Raw genomic sequence first — 21,314 nt, 5'->3', positions numbered from 1 at the left:
GCGTCCTAGCTATCGTTCTATCACAAACTGGCAGAATCTGATGAAATTGATCTCCGAATTTTTGTTGCCGCTGGATCTCGGGCATCAGTTGTTCGATCGACACTCCATTTTTCTCCACGAAATTGCGCGATCAATGCACACCTGCAGAGCTAGCTGGAGGTAGAGAGGTATAGAGGCCCTAGCTTGCTGGCAATAGTGGAGCCACATCTGTCTAGTCCATAGACAAGCTCCTTTCAGATATGGGCTGTGTTTAGTTCAGCGTAAAGTTTGGATTTTGGTTGAAATTGGAGATGATGTGATTGAAAAGTTGTGTGTGTATTACAGGTTGATATGATGGGAAAGGACTGAAGTTTGGATCCAAAATTTGGATCTAAACACAGCCATGGTCAATTCGATCGATTCCATCTCTCCTTTTTTTCAGAGGAAAGAGAGCCTTGCCTTTAGGCTGTGTTTAAATCTAAACTTCAGTCTTTTTTCATCACATCAACCTGTCATACACACATAACTTTTCAGTCACATCATCTCTAATTTTAACTAAAATCCAAACTTTACGCTGAACTAAACACAACCTTAATCGCTCTGTGATGCATTGCATTGCATACTGTTTTACTCCTACTTGTGTCTTTTTCTTGCTTGCCGGTGATGGCCGGTGATTGGGCTGCTGATTGATGCGCATGTACAGTTATTTTAATTGTTGATGGCAACATCGATCCATCACTGAATTCCCAGGGGTGAGGAGGTGATGAACAGAGACCAACTTTTTCGTTTTTGTTTTTGTTTTTTTTTTTTTGCCATGCAATGATGCATGGACAGGCAGGCAAAATTTCAGTGTCTGAATAATTACCTCACTTTACTTATGCTAGCTGAGTTTTTTAATCGTATGGTAGGCAGGCGGTCAGAAATCCAACCCGATCGTGCAGTGGCAAGCAAAAACTGCAGCCTTTATAACAGAACTGGTCGTACACTGATTCTGATGGAGATGAACAAACGGTGTCGATCAAAAGGCCCAAGGACCCCATTGGAACAGTCTCAAAAATATGGCATCAATCACGGGAGAGGGGCCAGAACACAGCCGTCCCGTTGTTTCAAGTTGCAACCACCGTTTAATCATTGATCATCAATTGGTCGATTGATCACAGCACCTAATTAATCAGCTAATCTGTGTGTACATGTAGATCGATCGGTTGCTAGCTGATGATCGATCGATCGACTAACCAAGTAAACCATCTGCACGTACGGCTGCAGGCAGCAGGCCGGCACCGTCGTCGCAGTGATACTCGCAGGAATTTGCGAGACATGACATGCAAATTGCAGCTTTGCTCTCGAACTAACGAACACGCCAGCCAAGCCTATACTCCAAGGAGTTGACCCTTCACTGAGGGGTGTTTAGATCTAGGGGAGTAAAGTTTTGTCGTGTCGCATCGGGTATTATATATGATGTCATATGATGTGTTTTAACACTAATAAAAAAAACTAATTAAGTATCCATCAGTAAACCGTGAGATGAATTTATTAAGCTTAATTAATCCGTCATTAGTACATGTTTATTATAGCACCACATTGTCAAATCATAGAGTAATTAGGCTTAAAAGATTCGTCTCGTAAAGTAGTCGCAATTTGTGCAATTAGTTATTTTTTTAGCCTATATTTAATATTAATTCATGCAGATGTTCAAACATTCGATGTGATAGGATGTAAAATTTTAGGGTGAGACTAAAGAGGCCCTGAACAAATTTGTTAGATAAGAGTAGTACTTGTATAGCTAGATACGTACAATTAATTAACAGTACAACATCATCCATGATCCATTATATCATATCCATGCATGCAAATTAATTTATACTTATATCGAAGTAGTATCTGGTTGATCCCCCTACAGGCTACAGTAGCAGTAGTGATTGCCTGCACTGCATCGATCATTGTACATGTATAGCTAGAGTGGCAGAGTACGTGCACTACTGTAGTGAGGTCGATCTCGATGAAGTGTACGGCCAATTGAAAGCAATGGAGTAGCAGTTCCAATATATGGTACGTACGGGCCGGTGTACATAGGCGTCGACCGTTTTCAATGGCGACGGTTGGGGGATCGATCGAGTTTTGCATTTGCATTGCATTGCAAGGACGAGTACATGAGGCATCACGGCCTTGTGTCGATCGATCGATTTCGATCCATACATAATATCCGATCCATCCGCCGCATTCAATCTCCCGATTCGATTGGGCCATACTCCATAGTACTACTTGTGATATCCTGATCATGTATGTATGATTATGAGAAGAAGATCAAAGAGATGGATCGATCGAATCCCTTGTCCTGTTCACCGTGCGTGCGTGCGTTTCCACGAGCTAACCAACATCGTACTACGGCATAGTTTCGTCCATCGATCGATCGACCGACCAGCAGCATATCATATGCATTACACAAATGCTAGTTGAATTAAACTGCACATGCATGCACAGGCACAGCAACCAGATTGATCGAATTCCAGAAGCAGCTGCAGCTATGATCAGCTGCTGCTTGGAAGGTTCGTCGCCGTCGGTGAGGACGGCCGGTTAGGGCTGGTTTGGTTTGAGGCCTAAATTAGGCTTACCAATATTTGGTAATTTCAATAGGGTTTAGTGTCTATTTGGTTTGAAGCCAAATTTTGGTACGCCTAAGAAAATATACCATTTTAATAGTGAACTTAGGTTATTTTAGCTTTAATCCAAACACAACTTTACCTTACCAAAATTAGTCATACCAAAACTTACTAAAATTTGGTAAGACCTATTTAGGCCACAAACTAAACCAACCCTTAATTTGTTCATGGATCGATCTTTCCAGGAGAGCTAGCTAGCTTTGCCGCGCGCCGACGCCGCGGCCGGCCGGCGTACGACGTCAGGTGTGGTGCCCCGGGCGCGGCCGTGCGAAAGCGAGGCGATCGGAGCGCGTCGGCGTCGGCGTCGGCATCGGCGTCGGCGTCGTCAGCTGTCTGTGTGGGCGTGGGCTGTGCAGCCGACGTCGCAACAACAGCGCACGCACGGGGACCTCGATCATCAGCTAGCTCATCATCGCCACACCGACCCTGCACTGCACACGCACGCACAGCAGCACTGTGCCGGGTTCACAAAATCAAACCACTCAAAAGAAAGAAGAAATTAAGAAAAACAATTGGGACCAAGACGCGGGTTTTCATTACGATTATTCGGAATTTTCTTGACGGCCAGCTGGTTTTATTGGTGGTCAGATGGGGTTTTTCTCGATTCTTGTAGTGGATTTTCTTTTAGTTTTTACGGAACCGGCCCCGTTGACGTGATAACATACTACAGGTGAAATCCAACTAAATTTCGACAAAATGTTTAAAATCTAGTTTGAAATTTTGCGGACTTGACTGAAAACGTACCGAACAATTTATGTTCTCGAGCCTAGAGAATTAATCCGATTTAATTTTCGTCGGTTTTATAAACCCTTCTTCCTCTCTGTTCATTGATGCATAAGCATATACTATCGCATCTCTTGGTCGATCGACGCGTACAGTTTACATATTGATGCAAACGTATATGAACAGTACGTACGCTTTGGATTCTGTGCTGTAAATTACGAGTTATTCTCTCGCGGCGACTTTGATTACGGATTTAACCTTTTCTACGAGCGATGCATGTACTCCCTCCGTCCCAAAAATGTTTGATGCCGTTGATTTTTTAAAATATGTTTGACCATTCGTTTTATTTAAAAACTTTTATGAAATATGTAAAACTATATGTATACATAAAAACATATTTAACAATGAATCAAATGATAGGAAAAGAATTAATAATTACTTAAATTTTTTAATAAGACGAACGGTCAAATATAATTAAAAAAGTCAACGGCGTGAAATATTTTGGGACGGAGGGAGTATTCATGGATGGAATTAATTCGAGATCGTCTTTGGATGCTTCGGAGGCCAGCTAGCCTGACCGATCGATGCCCGTAATTACTGTGCTGCGTACGTACATACTTATCACTAGCTAGTACGTACCTGGCCGTGATCCGTCACCATTTACATTGCTTGTCTCCTCTCCGAAATGCAGAATAATATGTGTCCGTCCAAATTAAGCATGGCTCGTGTCACGGTGTCAGGGATCGATTCATGTATATTCCAGCTCTCTGTCATATGTATACACTTGCAATGCATGGTGCATTCGTGTGTGTGCAGGTGGCCTGCAAGCCAGGTAGGTCGCCATGCAGCCGCGTCAGATAATAATGCTGCTGCTGCTGCAGCAGCATAATCAATTATTAATTACCGTATGTAAACACATGGTTGCTCGGTTCATTTCAAAATATAGCAACTACTCCATCTCCGTCCCAAAAAAATTAACTCCTAACACCTCGAGGTGGAATTAGTGGAGATGGAGAATAACTAAAATGCCCTTAATAATTAAAAAAAATAGTAAGAGTGATAGGTAGGTAAAGGGTATTGAAGGGATAAAACTTATCGTTTTACGTACTAAGGGTAGGTAGAATGATAGAAGATGGTTTGTGTGGGACAAAATTCAAACTTTTTTTTTTGACAGAGAGAGTACTATGATATGGCGTAAATTAATATTTGAATATATATATATATATATATATATATATATATATATATATATATATATATATATATATATATATATATATATATATATAATGTCCAAATAAATAGTACTCAGGATACATAGGCCGGTTAAGCTATACCTTTAAATTGAAAGTGCAGCTGATATGCACACACGTTACAGTTACAGTAGTTAGTTAAATGTGTACCGTCAGCAAAGATCCCCTCATCATTTCGTCAGTTAAACTTCCATGCTACATTGTTAAACACAAGAATTAATGTGTCCATCGATCTACTCCATCCATCCAAAATAAAATCAAGTCTCATTAAAAATTTAACTTCTATAACTATAAACCGAACATGTTCCTGCCTAAATCCAAGAAGAAAAGGATACTACTACTAGCATGCAAGAAGATTCCCGACAGATGTGGCTAAGGGGAAAAAAAAACGAAGGATTTACTCCATTATTTTGTGTCGGACAGTAGCAGTACTGTAGTTGTAAGCAGCAAATGCCTGTACGCTAATTGATTGATTTCAACGAGAGAGAGAGAGATTTTATACTGCACGTTGTACATGTGATCCGGGGGCCATGGCTTTTGCATTTGCAGGGGCAAGTGTGTGTGACTTTATGGTTCTCGAATTGATGATTAATTAAGATGCGTCTGTTTTAAGGTGAAGTAGTAGTAGTAGTAGTGGTCCTTAATTTGAAAAGACAGAAAAGTGAAAACGTACTACTGATTGGTTAAATTATTTGCAAAATCTGGCCAATTAGTTTTACAGATGAATTTACAAACAAGGAGAATGTTCTAGAGACCCACAAGAGGAAGGCAAGCATCTATTGTGTGCAGTGTGCTAATTAAGCTGATAATCTAGGAGACAGATTGGTTTGCTACTAGAGTTAGAAAATTTTGATGTGAATAGGACTTTGATTACGTGAAAGCTCTAGCTCCTCACCGATTATCAAACTTCTCCATCCACCTAGTCGTTTTCCTGTTAGTTCGATGCAGATTAAATATATATATTGTAATATAATATATATGGCCACGATGATAACATAATTTTTTTGTTCATTTTGTTAAAGTAGTTCGTGCTTGCCAGCAGAATGTTCAAGTACATATTTGTTTCAACAAGGGTCATTTTCCATCCCTTTCCTAGCTAATGATCAAGTCATGTGCATATCCCTTTCGTGCAAAATGTCATATTCATAGCAAATGTGCGAGCCTTCAGATTTATATATTTGGGGGAAAAAATTTAACACTTTCAGAACCATCCATGCATGCAGAGTGCAGACATCATGAATAGTAGTCAAATTAATAAGGTTTGACAACTTCATCAGTAGTTGAAATTTGCAGTTTTTTATGCACACTTCGTGCGCATGGAGATCAGGAGATGAAATCTCAAATATATATTCATGTAACGCTTAAATACTCATGCAGATGTGAAGCAGAAAGCACATTTTATACGTGTATTGTCACTTTTTAAGGGCAAAGCATTCAGAGTTAGCACCTGATAATTGCAATTTGCACACATGTAGCACGTTACCTTGGTAAAGGGGAACAGAGATCAGCACCAAGAAACAGAGGAGGATTCAGTAATCAGGTACTACTTCTTAATTATTTCTATCAATTGTGATCTGAAGCAGCAGGAGGGTTCATGGAAAGAGCAAGCAGACAACCGATGAGATGCAGACGACGAGACAGGCAAATCGACAAGAATCGTTTTAGATTAGGAGATTTTTTTCTAATTATCTTTTTCTTCTTGTTATTAATGCGTACGGGGGTGATGGCTCAACTGACGCCAAACGTCCTGGTTGTCCATGCTGCAGTGCGTGTGCTTTTTTTTTTTTTCTATCGACATTGCAATCAGATGTCTGACAGTTGTTAGGGGTCCATCTGACTGTAGCATTCTGTTGGTATGTGATTCATCTCGACATAATATCTTGTTTCTTTTTTCTTGTTTTTTTATGGATTATTCATCTGACAGTTGGTTTTTAGATTTTTTTTATATTAGTCATTTACTTGATTACAGAGATAAATTAAATATTTTATAAAAATGATCATACTGAATAACTTAGAATAAATATTTTATAAACACTACAGTAGAAAAAGATTTTTTAGAAAACACATCTTTGAATGCTTGAATCGAATAATTCGTGGGAGTACTCTAGTGAAGTAGCTGAAAATAATGTGATGATTTCAACTGGTAGCTAGTATTTTTTGGTGATTATAGAAGTTGATAGTTTTTAGGTGAAATCTGTTTGAAAGTGGCAGGTGAAAATCCTAGTAGCTTCTTTTGCTGAACTGAAAATCCTAGTAGATTCTTCAGGAATAGCATGCTACTACTCATTCTCTAGGGCGACAAGAGATAGGATATATCCAAGACCTTGTCGTCCAGTAATCTCCAAAAGATAGTGTGACTAGTGTATTGAAGATGAAAGGCAACAAAGAATATTGTGGTTAGCATGCATCAATTAAGTTCCTTGTTTAAAAATCTGACCTTGTCTTGTGCCTACCTTACAACAAAGGGACACTGAACTACTGAAGGGTTCTTTAACTAATCCCCTCAACTCCCTATCTATTAATCTCACAAGAAAGATGGTTGTGATCAGGCCAAAGCACAAGCAACAAGACCAATAAAACTAATACATGCAATGATTAGTTATTAACTTAATCATGAGCAATTGAGATACTACACACACATATAGAAAACAATTGGAATGTTGACGGAGAAATCAAACACGGACCATTGCTTGCTTGCATTGGCTAATTAATTAACTAGTACTGTAGCTAGCTGCCACTGATGCCAAGCACCTAACTGAAATTCATGCATCCATCCATTGGTTTCTTTCTCTCATCAGTAATAGTGGGGCTGATCCATTGCAAATGATTTGAGCGTGGTCACGCACGAATCATGGGTCATTGGCCACTAAATCGCGCGGATATGGCTGTAGCTTAGCAACAAGGCCGGTCATCACGGCAATAATCAGAGTGATGGCAACGTATACACGTAGTAGTAGCGGTTGGTAGTTAGCTAATAGCTAGCTTAGATTGAGTGAAGCTTAAGGTGAAAGAAACAACAAAAAACAAAGAAAAATTAATCAGTGTGGAGCCAGATGAACAGGGTTAAGGCCAGAGAGAGTGGAGGTAGATGCAGAGATAGATAGGTTGCTGGTTGCTAGAAAGATGGAAATCATTGGGGAGATGTTCACTTCTTTTTTTTTTTGGTTGGCTTTGTGATTGCAAAAGAAACAAGGCTAGAATGATGCTCTTTCAGCTTAATTAAGACATGCAATGAGTTGATGCATGGAATTTATTTTCTTCTTTTTCTTTAGGGGGATAGATGTTGTGTGTACTATACTTCAGGGGCCAATGCTACTTTTGGATGATGTGGAATTAATCAATTGACATCGATGGATGATCAGGGGAAAGTGCGCACATTCTTCTCCTTAAAGTTTCACCCAAATGATCCTAGCTAATCGAGTGAGCTGATAAGAGCAGTACTTCAACATGGAAAAGGCAGATGGTATTCATATTTATATTGGCCCTAACATGTGCATTTTATTCAAGCTTGCCAAAGTTGAGGGCCATCTATATTTTTATTCAATAATTAACAGCCTATTGATGTTTTTCTTAATTGTACCTTGATTTTGTTGACATAATGTGCGAGGTATTGAGCATATACACTCCAGTGGATAAGGAAAGTGGATGAATATATAATTCGTTTCTACTTAAAAGAATTTCTGTCTATAGATGGAATGCTGATCGAGTTATTTGTAAAAGAAAATTACATTTAGGTAATTGATGCACAACACTTAATTTTCTTTCAGGCACACGAAAAACGCGCACACACAACCAACTACGCACACAAACCACGCACGCATACGAATGTAAGAGACAACATATAACAGAGTGATACATCCTTAGAAGATACTTCCGTCGTTACAGAATAAAAGAGATTTTAGGTTAATGGAACATATTCTACTACGAATATGAATACGAATTATATTTAGTTAGATATAGTAATATGATGTATCCCATCAATCTAAAGTCCTTTTATATTTTAAGATGGTAGCAAGATTATCAAGCGAAGCCTCAATAGAAAGAAGCGAATTACTCTCTCCATCCCATTTTAAACTCAATTATGAGTTTTCATGTCCAACTTTAATCGTCCATTTTATTCGTTTTTTAAAAAAAATTTAAAAACATAGATCACATATAAAATTACAATTCATGTTTTATTATCTAATAGCAATAAAAATACTAGTAATAAAAATAATTCAAATAAAACGAACGATCAAAATTGAACACAAAAACTCGTGGCCGCGCTTAAAATGAAACTCATGACCGTGCTTAAAATGGAACGGAAACGGTAACAAACAACATGGCCATTCTAGCGCTAAGGATATCAGCGATGAGAAACTAACACAGGGAGTCTTAGTTTTATCACTGGAAAATACTTTGGCAACATATACATCACCAACCGGTTTATTATTATTATTATTATTTTTGCCACAAACCCACGACCCCCAAAACAACCCCAGGACACGCGGCGCGACAGCGACAAAGCGCACGCGCGCGGCGAGCTGTGAGCTCCAGTATAAATCTGGCGCCGCGAGCGAGGAAGAAGACGACCAAGCCGGAGCACCCACCTCAGCTTCTCAGCTTCAGCTTCGCTTCGCTACAGAAAAGCATCTCGGAAAAGCCAAGAACCAAACGGCTCAGCTCTACGTCGCGTTTGCTAATGGCGACAACCTCCTCGCTCGCGCTGCCGCTGTTCGCCGGCGGCGGCGGCTCCGACCGCCTCAGCCAGGAGATCTTCTCCATCCTCGAGTCCAACTTCCTCTTCGGCGCGCCGCCGCCGGAGGGGCCTGCAGGTTACTACTCCTCCGTTGGCCGCGTCCGCGTGCTCTCGATTGATGGCGGCGCCGACGGCGGCGCGCTCGCCGCGGCCGCGCTGGTCCGCCTCGAGCGCCGGCTTAAGGAGCTCTCCGGGAACCCCGATGCCCGCGTCGCCGACTACTTTGACCTGGCGGCCGGCTCCGGCGCCGGCGGGTTCCTCGCCGCCGCGCTGTTCGCGTGCCGGATGCCGGCGGAGGCGGCGCGCGACGTCGTTGCCAGGAACCGGAAGGTGTTCTCCGGCCGCCGTGGGCGGGGGGGTGGCCTGTTCTGGAGGCCGGAGTCGGTGTTCAAGAAGGTGTTCGGCGACCTGACGGTGAGGGACACCGCCAAGCCGCTGCTGATACCCTGCTACGACATGGCGACGGCGGCGCCGTTCGTCTTCTCCCGCGCCGACGCCGTCGAGGCCGACGCGTTCGACTTCCCGCTGTGGCAGGTCTGCGCCGCGGCGTGCGGCGTGGGCCCCGCCGAGGTCGCCTCCCTCGACGGCCGGACCAGGCTCCGCGCCGCGGCGGCCACGGGCGGCGGCGGCGCCGTGTCCAACCCGGCCGCGGTGGCCGTCACCCACGTGCTCCACAACAAGCGCGAGTTCCCCTTCGCCGCCGGCGCCGGCGACCTCGTCGTGCTGTCCCTCGGCGGGAACAACGCCGCCGCCGGCCCCCGCGCGTCGTCGTCGAGCCTCCTGCGCATCGCCGGAGCTTGCCAGGCCGACATGGTACGCCATAATTCTCGTGCATTTCCCTCTGCAAGGACAATTAATTGTACCCCGCGTCGCGTCGCTTACCCGACGGTGTCTGCGCCTTTTCAGGTGGACCAAGCTGTATCAATGGCGTTCGGCGAGTGCAGGGCAACCAACTACATCCGTATCCAGGTAAAAACATCAAAAAAATTCTTACAATTCTACACCTACTTATTACTACCAGCCAAGAACTGCAAGGGCTAAATTTAACCAAATTTATTGAAAAATATAACAATATTTTTAACATAAAACAAATATATTGTAAAAATATATTTAATATTATATTTAATGAAACTAATTTGGTATTACAGATATTGCTGAATTTTTCTATAAATTCAGTTAAACCAAAAGAGGTTGTAGTAAGAAAAGAATTAAAACGACTTGTAATTAGAGAGTAAAGTACGAGGCAAGAACTGCAAGGGCTAACTCCTCTCTCTGCTTCGTTTTCATCTTCAGGGCAATGGCATTGTGGCCGGAGCGGCGGCGGCGACGGCGGAGGCGGCGATGACGGAGAGGAGCGTGGAGTCGGTGCTGTTCAGGGGGAAGAAGGTGATGGCGCAGACGAACGGCGAGCGGCTGGACGGCGTGGCGGAGCAGCTGGTGAGGGAGCACCACCGGAGGATGGAGAGCAAGGCGCCGGTGGTGCTCATCAAGCCGTCGGCGACGCCGCGGACGTCGTCGTCGTCGGCGTCCACGCTCATCACCGTCTCCACCAACGCCTCGTCGGAGTCGCCATGAGAGAACTCTACACCACCATCAAACTTCGCGCCAAAATTAACTACTAGCTTTGGGTTTTTATTTATTTTTTATTTAAATTTTTTTTTGGATGCTGAGTTCATCTGTTTGCTTGGCTAGAAGTTGGCTTTGCTTTCTTTTTCTTTTTTAGTTTTAGCGCGAGCGGCGCCGGCACATCGGGTTTTGGTTGCCTGCCGGCGCCGCCGGGCGCTCGCGCTCCCGGCCCGCGCCGCCGCCGCGGGCGTCGCCGGCGGCCGGGAAGAAAGAGGAGAGTGGCCGAGTGAGATTGTCAGGAGAGGCTTGTCTAGCTAAGTTAGGAAAGAAGAAGAAGAAGAATGCCGCGTGACGTGGCAAGAGTGACGTGTGCCACTGCAGCTGAAGCTTTGCAGCGTGTGTATGTACAATTGTACTGGCTACTGTAGGTGGGTTGCTTGCAATGTAATGCGATCAGTGTGGGCGTTTTGCTGATGTAAATTTGTAACTGTCCGTGCAAATTTGCCAGGGATCAGTTGAGATTTCAGAAAATTTCAGAACAATCTGGCCATCTTCAGTTCAGATTTCAGAACGACCTCGTTGTTGTCTTCAGTTTAGATTTCAGAGCAACCTGGTCATTTTTTTTTCCCTTGTAAAAGGTGATATTCGAACAGGAACCTGGACAAGATTCTGAATACTAGGTAATTTGGCTTCCCAGATGAATGAACAGTGGACAGTGGTATGTTTTCAGGCCTTTGAAAAGAGAGACGAAGGTTCACTGGAAAACAGGAGGAAATTAAGGAACATGATGCGTCACTAGAATCTAGTTCATGAGCCATGTACCAAACAAGAACATGAAGGATCTCCAATTCTCCATCCCAGTTTCTTTTCATCAACACATCTTTTAGTCAAGAACACATTATGGAACAGGGACCAAGGAAAAGATTCTAATCTTCAGAGGTAATTTGGCTTCCCAGATAAAAGAACAGCTGGAATGTGGTACCAAAATCCATGGTGGCAAAGAACTTTTGAGCTTTGAAATATGACTATTTAGAGAAATCTTGAGCTTCGATTTGATCCCTGTTCTATTATATTCATTCAGTTCGACAATATTTCAAATTCGATCCCTGTTGTATTATATTAATTCAGCTTAACAATATTTAAATTTGATTTGAACAATACTTGAAATTTGATTTGTAGAGCATTTTCTCAAAAAGAGAAAACACCCTATTTCAAATTCGATCCCTGTTGTATTATATTCATTCAGTTTAACAAAATTTGAAATTTGATTTGAACAATATTTGAAATTTGATTTGTAGAGCGTTTTCTCAAAAAGAGAACACCCTCCAAAAATAAGAGTATGCTGCTATTTGTGGCGCGCACACGGTATTCTTTAGTAAAAGGCGAAAGAATAGTTCGCTTTGTGCTCACCACGCAGCTGCTTGAGTTTTCACCGAGCAGCTACCGCCCTTTAAATACCCGAATGGCTAGCTCACCTCCAACAAAACAAGCGGTATGGTACTAAACATTCTGGTTTGCTTCGCAACATCCTCTTCTCACGTCGCGTGGGCCTTGGTATGTATGCAAAGAGAAACCGGCCGGCCCGGCCTGCAACGACGTCCGGCACTGTTCAGTTCATGGCCCAACTAGAATGGGCCGCAAGTGAACCGCATCATCACTTTTCTTTTTTGGTTGCTACTAGGAAAAAGTACTTTGGTCCCTCAACTTGTCATCGAGTTACAAAATCATCCCCAACCGCAAAATCAGATATATGACATTCTCAACTTATAAAACCGTTCACTTTAAGTCCTTCGATGGTTTTGATCCCGGTTTTATCCGACGTGGCGGCTGAGTCAGCGTGGGCCCCACATTCTCTCTCTCTTTTTCTCTCCTTCCTTCCTCCCTCCTTCTCGCACGGGCATGGGGATGCCGGTGCTAAGGCTAACGCCCACAGTGGCGCACGCGGCTGGTGGGTGGTGTGGGAGGCGATGGCAACTCCCGGGGCCAAGGGGGCCTTAAGCTTCCCCCAGGTGGCGTCGCGCGGGCTCGAGGCAGCACGAGCTCACCGACCTCCCCGCCCCCCTCGCCGGCCCCGCCTCCTCCCTCTCCGTGCATGCTCACCGCTGGCCTCCCTGTCCTCCCTCGGCCGGATCCCTCCATCCGGCATCTAGGAGGAATATTCTCCTCCGGGCCGCTCTATCCCACCCCCGTCCACCAACCAAACACACATAAAAAAGGGACTACCATGTCCTATCCATCTAAAACCCACCATCCAAACACAACCTAAAAGAATCGGTTCGCTTTTGAGACTTCCACTCGAGCCTGGTCTTGACTCTCGACTAACTACAAAAGTATTCTTTCGACGTCCAATACGGTTACTGCTCCTTTAGATGAAATACGACTAACTGCAAAAGTATTCTTTCGACGTCCAATACAGTTACTGCTTCTTTAGATGAAATACGACTAACTGCAAAAGTATTTTTTTGACGTCCAATACAGTTACTGCTGCTTTAGATGAAATACTACAAATGTGTTTTCTGTAGAATCCAAGACAAATGCGCTATTCAGTCTCCCACACTGTCGCAGCACAAAGCTTGAAATGGAGATTAGTAATCACTAATGAGCTGTGTCACTATAGTCGAAACAAGTTATCTGGAGTATAATATAAAAAACATATTTAATTTGTTTTTTTATACAGTGAGCTCCCATTCAGCGTGATGAACAAAGATAACCATATTTTTAATTTTGTTCAAAATTTTGAACTTTGATATGTAAAGTATTTTAAAACCCTTCAAAAATATAACCATATTTTCAACTTTGATCAAAATTTTGAACTTTGATATGTAGGGTATTTTAACACCCTTCAAAAATAAGAGTATGCTGCTATTTGTGGCGCGCACACGGTATTCTTTAGTAAAAGGCGAAAGAATAGTTCGCTTTGTGCTCACCACGCAGCTGCTTGAGTCTAAACCCAGCAGCTACCACCCTTTAAATACCCGAATGGCTAGCTCCCCTCCACCAAAACAAGCGGTATGGTACTAAACCTCTTGCATGTCAGCTGCCGTGGATATTCTTGGAAGTACTCTGAGTAAGTTTGTTTTCAGTGAAATGACAGTTGCAGATGGTAACTGATAATTGTGGAATAATACTGCTGTTCCAAATGAACTAAACGGGCATTATGCAGTTTATAGTTTACCGGGTGAATTATTGGTTTCACTTTCATGCTCTGAGGAGCTATTTCCTTTCCGTTTAGAAGCAAAAGGACAGTTTCAATCTATGTTTGTGATGTTCAGTATTCCAAAGGTCGGCAATATATATTTGTACAGCTTCGGAATAAACAACACAAACATAAGTTGAGAAAAGGAAAAAGAAAAGAAGAAATAGACAATTCAAATTTAGGCCAATTTATTCAGCTCAATTTCGTCGGGTTTTTGTTTCAGATGATGCTCGAATTCTATTTGGCTTAATTAATAGGTCATAACGACCTTAAGATCGAACTCCTGCCCGACGACCAGCGACAGCCCGCCGACGTGCGCCACGCCCAGCGCTCCCTTCTCCGGGTTCCCGCCGCCGCCGCCGTCGACCGCCGTGCTCGCGTTCACCTGGACGCCGTTGGCATAAACGGCGAACCCCTTGGGCGGCGCCGGCGATCGAAGCCCCATGAGCACCACCTTGGCGATGACCATCGTCCGGCTCGGCGCGTACGAGTCGTGCACCACGTGCGACCTCACTCTGACGACGCTGCCGCCGCTCTCGGTCGCGCCGCTGAATTTGATCTGGCTCCACCTGCTCCGCGCCCCGACCATCTCCGGCGACTCGCCGTCGTCCAAGAAGAGATCCCCGGTGGCCGTGCCGTCCTCGGCGAGGGCGACCAGGAGGTGGACCACGCTCTGGCGCACGCGCGACGACGTCAGCGCGGGCTGCTGCAGCGGCAGGATGTTCCCGCCGGCGACGTGCACGTTCACCGTGTCCGCCGGCGCGGGCAGCGTCACGCGCTTGCCGGTCTTCGTGGCGACGGCGAGGGAGAAGTCGTAGAGGCTGAACCACCGTCCCGCCGGGAAGTAGGCGGTGACGGTGGTCGCGCCCGGCTCGAGCACCGGTGACACGAGCACGCCGCGCCCGAGCAGGAACTGCCTGTCGATGCCGTACGTCTCGACGTCGCCGGGGTAGGAGAAGAAGAGCGGCCGCGCGATGGGCGCGCCGGTGGTGTGCGCCTCGTACATGAGCGTGTACAAGTAGGGGAGCAGCCGGTAGCGCAGGCCGAGCGCCTTCCTCGCCGACCTCGCCACCGACTCCCACAGGTACAGCTCTCGCCGGACGGTGCCGATCGCCGAGTGATCCCTCGAGAACGGGTAGAACGCGCCAAGCTTCAAACACACAAACCAAGCTCAAACTTACTTACGCCATTAATGGAGGACATGAGAGCTCGACGTGTTCGGTTACCTGAATCCATCGGCTGCAGAGCTCCTCGGTGGTGTTTCCGCCGAAGCCGCAGATGTCGGCACCGATCATGGGGATGCCGAAGAGGCCGAAGCTAAGCATGGTGTTGATGGAGTAGCGGAGGTCGTCCCACGTCGCGAAGTTGTCGCCGGTCCAGTGCGCGGTGTACCTGCCGGAGCCGACGAACGTGGAGCGGCTGAGCACGAACGGCCGGCGGCCGGTGTCACGGAGCAGCGCGTCGTGCGTGGCCCGCGCCTCGAGGAAGCCGAAGAGGTTGTGCGCGTCGTACTCGGCCACGCCGCCGTAGTGCACGGCGGAGGCCGGCACCGTCCTGTTGTTGATGGGGCGGCGCACGCCGGAGTTGTCGATGCGGTACGGCGGGTCGTCGAGCGCGTTGAGCGGCGGCGGGTCGACGAAGTTGGAGATCTCGTTCATGTCGATCCACAGCCCGTCGACGGGGAGGGTCCGCCGGAACGCGGCGATCTCGCGCGCCCAGAACTCGGCGGCGCGCGGGTTGAGGAAGTCCGGGAAGGAGACGTTCCCCGGCCACACCACACCGAGGTAGTTGCTCCCGTTCCACTTCAAGAAGATGTCCTCCTTGATCGCTCGGATGAACGTCCCGTACGTCGCGTTCACACTGATCCCTACAAAAACAACCGCCATTGGTGACTGACGACGGAGATGGATTCTAATCGGGTGGACGTCCATCCGTTTATTACATGTCAACTAAGGCCCTATTTCTTTCAGCTTAAGATTATTATAATCTAGATAATAGAGTCAGATTAATATAAACTAGATTGTTATAATCTGTAGTAGAATAAATGGTTAGTTGTTTCTTTTGTAGATTATTAGAGTCTATATTATTGGGTTTGCAAGTCTAAAGAGGGAGTGGGGTGGTATGGTAGGTAATTTTTTACCCAATAATCTGGAAAAAGCTCACCTAAATGAGCTTATCAGATTATAATAAGCTGGGCTCTAGATTATAATAAGCTATTTCAATAAGTTGTCTGTTTTTTTCAGCTTACTCCTAATAATCAGGATTATAATAATCCCGAGCTGAAAGAAACATGGCCTAAATATTTATGAATTTTTTTAAAAAAATTAACAAGATATATTTATATGTAATATATCGCTCCACAAATATGCAAGTTCAAATTCAACTTTTACAAGTTATAACAAAAATAAAAAATTCAACTGCAAATATGAGTATGCTAATTTAAGTTATTTTTGTTACAATTTGTAGAAGTTTAATTTTAACTTTCATATTTGTGAAGTGATATATTACATATTGATTTATCTTGTCAATTTTTTTTAAAAAAAATTTCATAACTATTTAGATGACATGCAATAAACGGGTGGACATCCACCGGGTGATTAAAAGAGTTTCCCGACTGATGACAGAATCAGGGTTGGAAATTTCGGACTGAAATTTCGGTCATTTTGGACCCCTCTAATACGACATTATTTTGGCCGAATTTATTTATTTATTTCATGATTTTTTGGTAATATTTGTTCAAATTCAACTAAATTTTGCTCAAAATTTCACCGATCAAAATTTCACCATTGAAGCGATCCATCGATCTTGTGTACCTGGGTCAATGATGACGACGTACTTCTGGCCGTTGCGGTGGAGGCGGTCGACGAACGGCCGGAGCCGGTCGGCCGGGAAGTTCGCCGGATCAAGCGTGAAGTCCTTGAAGGCGTCCATGTAGTCGATGTCCGTCCACATCACGTCCAGCGGGATCCTCGCCTTGGCATAGCCGGCGACCACGCCCTCCAGGTCAGACACGTTCTTGTACCCCCACCTGCACTGGTGGAACCCTGCAACGACGCACCGCAACAATGTCGGACAATGTCGGCGGCGAGATCATGCAAGAAGAAGCAGAGCAAAACAGAGAGCTAGCTTACCGAATGACCAGTACGGCATGGGGGCAGGGCGGCCGATGAGCTGGGTGTACTGGTCGACGACGGCGAGAGGGGACGGGCCGGCGAAGAAGTAGAAATCCAGCACGCCGCCGATCACCTTGTAGGTGACGTACGATCCACCATAGATGACGTCCATGCCGTTGCTGTTAAGGAGGAGCACGCCGTGCGCCGCGCCGCCGCCTGACCGGACGTCCATGTAGAAGGGGTGGGAGCCGTAGAGGTTGAGGTCGACGTTGCCGGCGGCGATGTCGGAGTTCCAGAGCGTGAAGGTGTCATTCCGCTGGAGCCGGAACGTGCGCTTGGTCTGCTCGCCGAGGCCGTACAGCGACGCGCGGCCGGGCGGCGGCAGCGAGGAGGTGAGCTCGAGGTAGCGATCCTTGAAGACGAGGTTGGGGGAGGTGTCGAAGAGGACGTCGCCGGTGGAGCGGCGGGAGACGGCGAAGCGGAACGGGGAGGAGGCGTGGATGGCGAAGGTGAGGTCGGAGGTCGCCGTGGAGAGGACGGGCCGGCCCGGACGCGACGTCTGGAGGAAGAACTCCGGCGAGGGGCGCGGGATGACGTCCTGGGGCACCTCCCATCGCGGGCCGTCGGCGTCGGCGATGCGAACGTGCAGCCGGCTGTCCGTCTCCAGGCTGCCGCCGGCGAGCCAAAAAAATAAATAACGGTGATTATCTTGGACTCCCTCCGTTTCAGGTTATAAGATGTTTGGATTTTCGTCAAAGTTAAACTAAGTATATATAAATATAATAATATTTACATTACTAAATTAGTTTTATTAAATTAATAATTAAATATATTTTTATAATAAATTTATCTTGAGTAAAAAATATTACTATTTTTTTCTATAAATTTAGTTAAACTTAAAACAGTTTGATTTTGCCAATTGGAATCTCATTTAGCTTTTTAGCTTCACGGATAAACCATTAAAATAATAAATAAATAAATGTTAATGTTATTAATTTTAAAAGTAGGTTTATTTATTTTTTAAAGAAACTTTTATGTAAGAAGTTTTTTTTAGAAAACATATCATTTCATAATTTAAAAAATGAATTAATTGAAAATGCTAAAATTGTAGATTGGAGTTGAAGAAAAAACAGACCTAAGGTTTTAACCCTCTGTGGCTTTGTCGCTCTGTGGTCTCTTGTTTTTTTTGTAAGCAGTCTTCTCTTCTAGATGACTTATCTAGTACGTTGTCCTAATCATTGTACGGATTATACATGTATAATCGACCAATCAGCAATTCAGCATCTCTACTTGTAATATCATAAACTTCGGCCTTGTTCTTTTTGGTCATTTCACTTTATTATTGTTCTGTATTATTTGTTGTACGGATGTAGAAAATATGTTTTCTAAAAAAAGTTCTTCTAGCACGTTGTTTAGATCCTTTTCCTAAGCTAATCCATAATAATCTGTTTTAAACTTGGTCTAAGGGGTAATGTCTCTCTCTTAATATCATAATCTAGCACCGGATAAGCCGTCCTGGAGAATCCTAGATTTCTTTTTTTTTTTGGCATTTTGGCTCTTCTAGAAATCATATTTTATCAAAAAAAATAACGGTGATTAGCTGGTACTCCCTGCTGCCCTCTAGGAGTAGAGCTCAAGAATTAATTGATCTTAGCAATTCTCGGAAAGAAAAGCTAAAATTAAAGCTAGCTAGCTCATCGAACAATTGCGGTAAAAAATGCTAAAATGGAGCTGCGCGCACCTGGCATACACGTCTAGCCTCTGCACGTCGTCGCCGTACGCCGCCGTGGACCCGCCGCCGGCGCCGGCGACTGCGGCGAGCTCGGCTCTGAGCCGCCTCCCTTCCTCATCCACCAGGAATGCCGTGGTCCGGTAGCCATTGCCGGTAGCTGAAACGCCACCAATGGCCGAGCTCAAGCAAGAAGCCAAGCAGAGACACAGCAACAGCACCAATGGCGGCCGAGCTCTCGTCGCCATCGATCGCACCGGAGACGGAGAGGGGGCAGCTTGCGATGCTAATGGCCTAATGCTACTGAATCGTCAAGGTCGCCATGGATGCCCTTCTTAAGCCGCGTGAATGGACGGACGGACCGACCGGTCATTTGGTCGTTTCTGACCCGGTCACCCGGGCAACATGGCTGCTGATCTGGTCCCGGTGTCCTTGACTCCCAGTGAAGACGACGAGAGCTGGTAGATGGGGAATTTGGGCAGTAGTTTCGCGGCAGCCTCGAGAGGCGTTCTTGATAAGGTGTGTCAGAAGCCAGCCGATTCGAGATGCCTCCGAAATGGGCGCGAATTCCGGCGGCCGGAACGGCCAGCCGGCGGCCGCCGTTTCGACGGGATGGCATGGCAGGCCGGGCATGGAGCCTGACGACCGCAGCGTTGCAAGAAAAGAAAATTCAGTACTCAGCAGGAAAACAATCATTGCTCAGTAATCAGTACTCGATCCGGCTTCATAATTCTGGACTTTTAATAATGGCATGGTATTTAAAATATATCATTTACTATTTTTTAATTGTAATAAATATTTTTTTATTTTTATTATAGTACTATGTAAGGCAAATTTGTAGATGTACGTTATTCTGGTGCCTTTAAACTAAATAGTTTTAAAGTTATCAATAGTCAAAGTTATAATAATTTAATCTCAATCTTCTTCAAAAGGTTAAGAATTATAGAACTGGATGGAGTACTCGGGATGGAAAGCAATGTTGACACTACTCGCTAGAGAACGTCAATAAAAGTACTCTATCCGTCCTAAAATACAAGACCATAGGATTAGATAGGACATTTCCTACTGTCCAGATTCGTTGTACCGAGAAATGTCCCATCTGATTTTAGGTTCTTATATATTTTGGGATAGAGAGAGTAGTTATTTTAATGATGTAACACTTTGTTAAATTGACAATTTGTGCGGGTAACACGTAAGACCATCTGAGTCAATAAAAACGAATCGGGATATTAAATAATCGAATTTCATTTTATCGTGTTAAAATTATTAAATTTATCGTTGTACAAAGGGATGCAATTATGCAAAGTGCGGCAGCGCCACCGGTTTGAAGTGAGGTCACCGATATGACGGCGATATTATACGACAGTAGGAGAAATTTCAGTGGGAGCTTAGCACAGGTAATACGTGATGGGCTTCTGGCCTGGCTCAGCCCAGACCAAAACAGCCAGATTTGAGGCCCAACTAGTGGCGGCACTTCTCGGCCCAAATTACACCTCGTTCCGACCCATCCCGGGAAGCTGAGGGCTGAGGCCCACCTAGGCATCGTCGTCCTCCTCCTCTTGCTCAAGTTACATCATACTCCCCCTTCCAAAATATAAGTTATCAACTTTTCGTATAACATTTAACCATTCGTTTTATTTAAAAAAAAGTTTAGTACAAATGTAAAAATATAAGTTAAGAATATAAATGATATTTATATATATTTGAATAAGATGAATGCCCAAACATTACACGAAAAGTTAACAACATCATACATTTTTTTATGAAGGGAGTCTAATATACTAGTAGAGCGGAATCTGTTGGTTGAAGCGTAAAGTAAAGGGTTTATTTGGTTTGCTACCAAAATAAAATTTTGGCAAACAAATTTTGATAGCAAAATAAATGGTGCCAAATTAATATTCTAGATGTTGACATTTGGTTGGGAAAGTTTTGGCTTCAAACCAAAACAACCCAAAAATCTGGAAATCTTATAAAAAATTGTCAGCAGGGAGCCAGGGCCATAAATATGGACCAGATGTTATGGATGTTTCAAGATCAGTCAATAGGAATACACCCTTCACCGGAGTAGTAACAGAATGGAATTAAGTTATTGAATTCTAAAATGATCAGCCTACTACCAGACAGAAAACAAAAGTAAACAAAGACATATACTTTGGTCTTCATCAGATTCCTCACGAGTCACGAGCTGGCCTGGTGAAGTCGTAGGGCCTGTTTAGGGAGCTTCTAACTAATACAGTTTCTCTCAGAATCAGAAACTCTCTAAAACAATCTAGCTTGTGGTCCAGTTTTTAAGAAGCTATTGTTGTAGAATACAGAAAATGAACTAGAAGTCAGAAGTTGAGAAACCCTGCTTTTCT

The 21,314-nt window shown here is 44.5% G+C and overlaps 2 protein-coding genes, 1 non-coding gene and 1 pseudogene across 3 annotated transcripts; 1 reads left to right on the top strand and 3 right to left on the bottom strand.

Annotated features, from left to right (window-relative positions):
* Positions 1-7,965: 7,965 nt before the first annotated feature.
* Positions 7,966-11,399, top strand: LOC127777053 (patatin-like protein 3). Its single transcript, XM_052303562.1, has 4 exons — positions 7,966-7,983; positions 8,994-10,166; positions 10,260-10,322; positions 10,647-11,399. Exons 1-4 carry the CDS (start codon positions 7,966-7,968, stop codon positions 10,926-10,928), a joined length of 1,536 nt encoding a protein of 511 aa, XP_052159522.1. The 3' UTR covers positions 10,929-11,399.
* An 821-nt stretch (positions 11,400-12,220) lies between these two features.
* LOC127778150 (U5 spliceosomal RNA) lies at positions 12,221-12,338 on the bottom strand. Its single transcript, XR_008018421.1, has one exon. It is a non-coding gene; the product is annotated as a U5 spliceosomal RNA (small nuclear RNA).
* Positions 12,339-13,743: 1,405 nt separating this feature from the next.
* Positions 13,744-13,855, bottom strand: LOC127778145 (U5 spliceosomal RNA; annotated as a pseudogene).
* A 259-nt stretch (positions 13,856-14,114) lies between these two features.
* On the bottom strand, positions 14,115-19,344 carry LOC127775627 (probable alpha-glucosidase Os06g0675700). The gene is made up of 5 exons (XM_052301893.1): positions 18,970-19,344; positions 17,247-17,896; positions 16,929-17,159; positions 15,342-15,982; positions 14,115-15,265 (listed from the first exon to the last, which is right to left on the bottom strand). The coding sequence occupies exons 1-5, from the start codon at positions 19,203-19,205 to the stop codon at positions 14,366-14,368; spliced, it is 2,658 nt and encodes an 885-aa protein (XP_052157853.1). The 5' UTR covers positions 19,206-19,344; the 3' UTR covers positions 14,115-14,365.
* Positions 19,345-21,314: the final 1,970 nt, after the last annotated feature.

The sequence above is a fragment of the Oryza glaberrima genome, chromosome 6, assembly GCF_000147395.1.
Source record: "Oryza glaberrima chromosome 6, OglaRS2, whole genome shotgun sequence".
NCBI lineage: Eukaryota > Viridiplantae > Streptophyta > Magnoliopsida > Poales > Poaceae > Oryza > Oryza glaberrima.
The sequence above is the reverse complement of the archived record's forward strand: the minus strand, read 5'-3'. Positions and strand labels throughout refer to the sequence as shown.